General features: G+C 35.5%; 2 protein-coding genes across 2 annotated transcripts in view; one reads left to right on the forward strand and one right to left on the reverse strand.

The window, feature by feature from the left end:
- LOC132561242 (hyccin-like) overlaps nt 1-967 on the reverse strand; it is a 114,915-nt gene extending 113,948 nt beyond the window's left edge. Inside the window, exon 1 of the mRNA XM_060225972.1 lies at nt 935-967. The gene's annotated coding sequence lies outside the window, so the exon portion shown is untranslated. The remainder of the gene's footprint in view (nt 1-934) is intronic.
- A 1,782-nt stretch (nt 968-2,749) lies between these two features.
- On the forward strand, nt 2,750-5,800 carry LOC132561259 (uncharacterized protein KIAA1143 homolog). The gene is made up of 3 exons (XM_060225987.1): nt 2,750-2,869; nt 4,844-4,988; nt 5,468-5,800. The coding sequence occupies exons 1-3, from the start codon at nt 2,750-2,752 to the stop codon at nt 5,668-5,670; spliced, it is 468 nt and encodes a 155-aa protein (XP_060081970.1). The 3' UTR covers nt 5,671-5,800.
- The last annotated feature ends 2,975 nt before the right edge of the window (nt 5,801-8,775 follow it).

Genomic DNA, 8,775 nt, shown 5'->3' on the forward strand with positions numbered 1-8,775 from the left:
CTACCAAAATCATTTTTACAGTTTACATCACAAATGCAATTCTAAATATTTATCGGTTTGCTGTTGAAAGACAAATATATATAAAGTTGGCATCATTATTACAAATGCATATCACATTCATTTTGCAGAAGAAAATTATTAGTTATTTATTTGGTATTAACGATAGAGAAGATAAAATTATTGTTATTTGTAATACAGTGTAATATTAAAGTAGGATAATCATAATGTATGTACAAAGTACCTTCAGATGTCAATAATTAGGTCACAACATACACTTACGCGTAATACCATTTAAATTTGATCCTTAACCTGACACACTAAACAAAATATATCATTGTCACATACACGTATCAAATTGATAAAGACTGTCATCTCCTTCAATGGGCTTTAACAATAATCGAGTGCCATTTTCTTTTATTACACTTTGTTGGCTTGTGCAAATGTTTTCTTCAAAATGAGAGTCCTTCTTCGGTTCTTTCTTTTCTGTAATCCTCCAATTCAATAATTACAATATTATCTCCATGTATCATTTTGACCGACAATCTATAACATCACATGATTACTTGTATTGAAGAATAAACATGACAATTATTTCCATAACAATATGTAAAACTTCCACTGCTTCCTGAAAATCTAACGTTCATACTCTGAAATTAAGATGATACAAATGGTTTACAATTAACGGCAAGGTTTTTTCAATGAATTCTAAAAGCTATCAAAGGTCTGGAGCGAAGAAAAAGTCGTGACATGATAAGGACATACATATACAGTAGGAGTTTATTGACATGCAAACAGGTGTTATTAAAAAAATAGCATCATATCAATCCAAACCAAGGTAAATACGGATGTATTAAATAAGAAATATACAAACATTTCGTGAGCGCGAACACCAAATAACTAAACATACTAATGATTTAACAGGTCATATACAAACCGGGTGAAATGATCCTGAAGTTGCAGACGATTTGTACTCATAGTACTCATAGTGCTACCATGACACTTCCGCAAAAATACACCTTCACTTCCGGTTTATCGGAGTGAATATCTTTAATCAGACGTTTTGCCAAATTAACTTGTTATATTAGATCCTATAGCATCCTAAGCCAAATGAAATGCAACAATCAATATTCCCTGAGGTCACAGAGTCGGCAATGTCGAAAATATTGATTTTCACGAATCGATGCAGAAAGACCGCATCGACGTTTCGCCTAGGTAGCACACCACTAAAATTAAACACACACTTAAGGAGGCAATGAGGCCGCGCGGTAGTAATATTTCGAAGTATTTCACTTCATGAATGTAACATTTATTTATTTCATTTTAAGTTAAGTTTTTTCTCCTTTTTTATATGTAAAGTCAGTTTGCAATCATTTTAATAACTCTTCATTGAGAACTGTTATTACAAATGTCTTTTTGATGAAAGTGATACTTTGTGTCAAAATTTGTATATTCCAAAGTTACATGTACGTTCCGTAGTATAGATCCGGTCCAAAAATACAGAAATATATTGAAAATATTTACAAAACAAAACCAACATTAATGTGGACTGATAAATGATGCGATGCATGACATGTGTTATATACTTACTTATATATACTTACAACATTTCTTATATCAAGTTGGAAATTTAAAATAAAAGGAAAAAACTAATTATGAGATTCCATTTATCTCGATATGCATGTAATATACACATATGTGATTTAGCATCTTGGTTCGATCCGATCCCATGAAATTGAGAGGTGAATAACACTAAACACACCTGTGCCACGCGCTGTCACGTGCACGGCATTAGGCACAATATACCCCTTTATATCCGTGTCACGGTATGATATCAAAGGGATTTAAACAGTTTAACAGTTAATCAACATTACAAAAATATAAATGTTATGGCGTTCACGATAGGAGAGACCGAACATGTACATTCTAAATACATGTAATATGCATACAAATATATTACAGACATTGCAGACGGACAAGGGTTAACCTGAACGAGTGTATCTCCAGATCTGTGCGCCAACATTCCGATGTCCCCTACTGGGCAACTTGTCCTGATACTGATTCTATCCCAGGTCAATTTACCTGTGAAACTTACATGTATGTCGTCAGACTTGCATCTTTTTATTATTGAAAGTTATGTATGTAGTGACACTTTTTATATAATTTTGGCGTTCAGAGAAATCTCTGACTGATTTGAAATTGATACATAATTTGGTGTTTATATTACAGTATACTTAGTCCCTGGTTTATAATTCAGTATCATACGTCCCTGGTTTATATAAGAGTATCATACGTCCCTGGTTTATATTACAGTATCATACGTCCCTGGTTTATAATTCAGTATCATGCGTCCCCTACTGGCCATACGTCCCTGGTTTTATATTACAGTATCATACGTCCCTGGTTTATATTACAGTATCATACGTCCCTGGTTTATAATTCAGTATAAACGTCCCTGGTTTATAATGCAATATCTTGTGTCTTTGATTTATATACAATAACGATCATTCCTGTAAAACTTAATCCAGTGTTCGGTATGTCCATTTCTATGTTAGGGGACTTTATATCATTATAATCAAACTAATTGTCGTAAATTGTTAAATTAACTAAATTTTGTGGTCATATCTTTATCCCGTCGGAATTTATGCATGACCGGGTAACGATTACGGCTTACGCATCCTTAATGTTCAGAAATGACTGAGTTATCCCCCTTCGTTAAGTTTGACAACAAAACCGCGTGCACGGTGTTATGATGTCGGGCAGGGGCAGAGGCAAAAATGCTATCTCGTTTGTACAAAACGACGAACCAGCATTCATCAGACAATTTAAACAGAAGATAGGTTACAAAGAAGGGCCAAGTATTGATACGAAGGTGAGTGCTCTCTACTATACAAAATGTAGGCCGATAGGTGTGTGAGGAGGTGAGTAAGGGTAGGCGGTGTAAACGCGAGAGTATTGTATATGGAGAATGAGTGAGTGAGAGTAGATACGGAAAGTAAGAAAATGTTAGAGAGGGTGGGTATGGGAAGAGGAGGTAAGTGAGCGAAGGTAGCTAGAGACAAGTGAGGGTAGGTAATGGGAGAGGAGGTAAGTGAGGGTAGGTAATGGGAGAGGAGGTAAGTGAGGATAGGTAATGGGAGAGGAGGTAAGTGAGGGTAGGTAATGGGAGAGGAGGTAAGTGAGGGTAGGTAGGGAGAGAGGAGGTAAGTGAGGGTTGGTAGGGAGAGAGGAAGCTAGTGTCGTAAGTAGTGAGGGTTGAAAGGGAGAGAGGAAGTTAGTGAGGGTAGATAGGGAGAGAGGAAGTTAGTGAGGTAGGTAATGATAATGAAGGTGTTTAGGAGTAATAAGGGAGAGAAAAAGTGTTGTAGTAGGGAAGAAGAGAGAGGTTATTAATGTTAGGTCATCTGACCCAAAGAATCAAGATGACCTATTGCTATTATACAGCCGTTGTCATGCTCTGTCTGCGGTTTGCTGTCTGTAAATTTTTTCTTAAAAGCACTACTCCTGCTTAACGCCTCGGCAGATTTCAACCAAATTTGGTCTGAAACATAATTAGGGGTGGGGGATCATTTTTTAGATTCAGAAATTTTAATTCGGCCCCTAAGGACCTTGGGATAGAGCCCCAAAAGGGTAGTTAGACACTACTTCACTTCAAAACACAATTCTTCCTGAATGCTATGATGGATTTCATTCAATTGTTGTTTGTAACATCATTAGAGGTTGGCAAATAATTCTTAAATTCAGAAATTTATTTGATTCCTAGGGACTTGGGGGCGGAGCTAAAAGAGGGAAAATTAGACAATTTTTTTTCTTCAAAATACTGCTCTTCCTTCATGCTTGAATCAATTTCATTCATATTTTGTTCATAACATCAGTAGGGGTTTGCAAATAATTCTTAAATTCAGAAATTTGATTCAACCCATAGGGACTTGGGATGGGGTCACAAAGGAGAAATTAGATAATTTTGTTTCAAATTGCAACTCTTTATTAATGCTAATATGGATTTTGACCAAATTTGGTCTGAAACATCATTGAGATAGGGCAATTATTTTTTAAATTCAAAAATGCAATTCAACCCCTAGGCACTTTGGGGGCGATGCCTCAAATGGAAGAGTTCGACAATATTTTGCTTCAAAATGCTACTCTTCCATAAGACTTTAATGCATTTAAACCAAATTAGGATCAAAACAACATTGTAGATGGAGAATATTTTCTTAAATTCACAAAGTTGATTCGGCCCCGAGGGACTTAGAGGCAGGGCTCCGAAAGAGGAAGTTAGACAATATTTTGCTTCATATGCTACTCTTCCTTAATGCCTTTGTAGATTGCAACCAAATGTGGCCCGAAACATTATCAGGCAGTGATATCAAACATGAATGAAGGGATCCTGAGATTGTCCTGACCAAATATCATTTTATGATTTGGTCCAGAACAAATACCTGATAGTCTGAACTTCTTATGTTTCCATCACACCAATGAGAAAAATATTTGGAATTTGAATTTTTTTTTTAAAGAAAAGAAAAAGATGTTTTGTTGTTACTTTTCAGTCTGATTAAAACTTCAGTATGCTAACCACAGTAGTTATTTTGTTACATGATGGTGCAACTCTTTTTCATGCACAGAACCTACCATTTATGAGTTTCTGATACTTTCAAGCAATGTTCATAATTTGAATTTATCAGATTTGTCAGACCACCATCAGTGAATTCTGTCATTTTCCATCCATACGTCGATTGTCAGATGACAGTTGAGGGCCATGACCTTCTAGTCAATTTTCTGCTCCTGTTATCTTTATCAGGTGCAAGTATTGACTTTTCTTTACTATACAATAGCTGAACTATTTTAGAGACAAACTGTGCCAGATTTCGATGATGATGATGATGACCGTCCAGAGGCAGATGATGAGAAACCTATCGTCGTAGTAACACGCCCAGGTGACCTAACCGCAGAGCAGGCAGAGATTGCAGAGATCAAATATAACCAGGAAGAAGGTAACGTCACTGGTTTTGTAGGTCAAGGGTAAAGCTGTTCTAATGATACAGGAGGTGTCAACATCATTTTGTAGGTCAAGGTTAAAGCTGTTCTCATGATACAGCAGGTGTCAACATCATTTTGTAGGTCAAGGTTAAAAAATTCTCTAATGATATCAATATTTGTAATAAATCTGTAGTTGAGGGTATATTATGGCTCATGTGTTAATTTTCAGTACATTGATTGATATCAAACTCCTTCAATATTTTATGTCACGAGCTTTGCTTGCATTAAAACTAGGATCATGAACTTTGTGTGTACATTGGTGATACTAAGAGAATGTGCAGTACATCAAATTCAGGGCCTGCCACACGTTAATTAAAGAGTTATTGGCCTTTGTTAAAATTTTGTGTCCAGTAAAGTTTTTTTTTTGGTGAGTTTTCATCAGTTTCACTGATTCTCTTATTTTTTTCCCTTCTTTTTTCATTCTCTTTTACAGAAGAGAAAGCAATCAGAGATGGAAAGATAACATTTAAACGACCAGAAAAGCGCTCAACAAAAGAATCTGACTTATCAGATTTAAATCCAACAACATCAAAAAAAAAGAAAGACTCCGATAAAAAGAAAAGCTCTGGTGCTAAAAAAGTGAAAAATTCCAAACTTTTATCTTTTGGAGAAGACGATGAGGATGATGAAACATGATGATAATACATTTTTTTACCCTGAAACATTAACAAACCTGTTCTCCAGGATACTGGAGGGCTTCATTAGCAACGAGACATAACCCATTGGACAGATCTTCTAACCAAAGCCCCGCTGTGTGCATGTTTTCTGTGGCGAAAGAAGACGTCATATTGCTGGACATCTTGGAGATCTTGTACATAAGTTGGTGTATTGTTTTGATTCAGTTTCAGAAACTTGTATACACATGTCATAACAATTTTATAATGGTCATAAGTTAAAAAAAATCATTTTGATATTTAGACATTGTTGAAATAAAAAAAGATATAATTTCTGAATATTCCTTGTTTAATTTTTTTGGCTAATGATGGTCCTTTCTCACCAGTAGTAAGAGTAAATAATTCAATGTTGTAAAAAATATATTGAGGATTTAAATTTATTTTGTTTGTATGTTAAAAGGAATGAAGTTTCATCCTATCCTTAAGTTTGTATTCTTTTTATGGCAGCTAAGATCTGCTTTGTATAATTAACAAAGTCAAAATATCTTAATATTTATGAAAATACTAGTGAGAAAAAGATAGTTATTTGCTTAGAAACATCTTCACCTGTAGAAATGTCTGGTAAAAGGGCATGGATATTTCTTCAGTCTTAAACAGCTACAAAAATCTGTATTAATGGAAATCTATCTTCATAAGCTGACTGTATAGATCTCAAACGCTTTGATGAACTTAACTTTGAATACTTTTCACCTCAATTTTTTTTCTCAAAAAACTGTTAAATGAGTTTGAATCAGGATATCAACACACTCAAACATTTCAGCCCATACTTCCAGTACCTGCAAAGCCAAGACATATTGACAGATAAGAAAACAGGCAAAATACTTGTATATAAAAGTTTGTTAAATGCGGTAAAAACAACGGAATATTACTTAATGAGGTCTACATAAGGGAACAGTCCACTGCTGTTGATAATGTTTAATGTGTTACTGATGATGAAAGGAACAATAAAGATGTAAGTGGGGGGTGTATCTGTTTGAAACTGCTAACAGGTGTACCACACTCCAACCGTTTCAAATAGTCTACAAACTACTCGCGCTTGTCTAAGCTAAATGAAATGTAAAATTATCAATATCGTTGATAGTCTTCAAAAGGTGATCAGTGACTAGAGATCAGTTCCTTGAGTCCTATTTCCTTTGGCACATGTATGAAAACCACAAAGTTAATAATATGATAATACCAAATGTAATGAACATAGTTCCATAGTACGCAGCTTCCTCTAGAATGATGGACACACAATCTTAACAGTAAAACTGCACAAACAACTCAACTGAGATAATTCCATTAACTGTCATTCACTAAATGTATTTGTCTCTGCTGTACGATCTCAGGGGTACTCCATTCATGTCATTACAGAAAGATCACAAAGTTCTAACATCACATGTATAAATGTCAATGAATCTTTAATACTGTGCTAGAATCCACAAAAGGTTTTTTGTATAACTTTGCAAACGTGTTGGTATTGCTCCATCCAGCTGTACTTAATATTGAAGTTATTGGTTCCTGTAGTCTAGATGCTGCAGAAACTGATGCTGCTATGCGGTGTAAAGATATTCATATCTATACCAGCACTAGCCAACGTTGTCTTAATCCATCTAGATAATGTTGCTTTAGACACTGGTTTGTAAGGCTTTTGAAACCCCAAAAACAGTTTTGAGTGTTGTCCTCTAAGAGGTTCAGTTCTTGTTAGGTAGTCTTTACATATTGACACAACACATAGCTGTTTGTCCTCAAACTGCGGAAGGGTTATCTCCCTTTGATGGAAACCTGGACGAGTCTGTTTTAGTGCATCTCCAAATCAAAGTTTCAGACTAGAATCTGTTAGAGAAATGTTCTTTATATCCAACAAGTGAAGGGATTGTAGTCGTTGGCCTGTTAATAGTGCCAACAAAGTAACCAGCTTTAGTGTTGAAGATTTTCATGTCCCATAGTCTTTAAGAATGTTAACACTTGCTCAGGGTCCCATGAAACATTGTTCCTGGGCAAAGCCGGTCGTAAATTGAAAACTCCTTTCATAAATCTCTTGATCAAGGGATGATTGCAACATCCTTGGCCATTAATAACAATAAATGTGGACATCATCGACCTAGCGCTGTTAATGGCACTATAACCAAGTCCTTTGTGGTAAAGTGACGTTGAAAATCTCAAAATGTCTCTGATATCAGGTGACACGGCACAAACGTGTTCCGAACTCGCAAATGTTGTCCATTTTTATGCTAAGTGCATTTTCAATGCTCTTCAGCATGTTGCTGTCGCCACTGGCCCCGAGTATCAGTACTTCGTTTTCATTGGTTCATAAATCGAAAGTTTACTCCTACTCCATCTGCCGGACATTACCGTAATCATTGGATTATCGCCCCTACAAGTTGCTGATGCTAGTCATTAAATGAAACAACCTTATCGACATTTTCTTCATTACTTGTACATCAAGAAAACGTTTTGTGTTGTGTATTAATGATAATCAGACATCGAAATTTGTAAATACAATGACAAAGACTCACGTTTTATGGTGGTAAATTTTGCAGACGAGGCGATGCCAATATGGCGGCTTAACTTTCTTTTCCGCGCGATGCATTGTTGGTGTCATATATCTTTCTTTTTTTTCTTTTTCGAAAATTTTCATCCCGTTTAATACTGTTGAAAACTTTTGAAAATACTGAAATAAGTAGTTGAAAATAAGAATGAAACTAAAATAAGAATGATTTAGAGTAGCATAAAATTTTGACGGAAACATCCGTGGTGCTCTTTGCTGCTGGACCCTGAAAGAAGACGGCGGCAGAAAGAAGATGGCGGGTATTTTATGTAGGTAAGTATCACTATATATATATATAAGCTGAATCTAAAGTCAATATTTGAAATGAGCTATCGCATGTATTGAATTTAGGCTCGACGGCGACGCGCAAGCTGGGCACTGCCGCCATGGCACTTTTTTCAAAATATTTTCAAGACTCTTCCTTTGAAGCAGTATGCATTTGAAAAATGTTATGTAAGCATCTAGCACATTTTTGTTGCTTCTGGAAAGTATTTCAGTGTTTTGAAATGAATTTATTTTTGAATGATCGTTTCATAA

This window comes from Ylistrum balloti, unplaced genomic scaffold, assembly GCF_031769215.1.
Source record: "Ylistrum balloti isolate Yb309-2 unplaced genomic scaffold, AGI_CSIRO_Ybal_v1 Utg371184, whole genome shotgun sequence".
NCBI classification, from domain to species: Eukaryota; Metazoa; Mollusca; class Bivalvia; order Pectinida; family Pectinidae; genus Ylistrum; species Ylistrum balloti.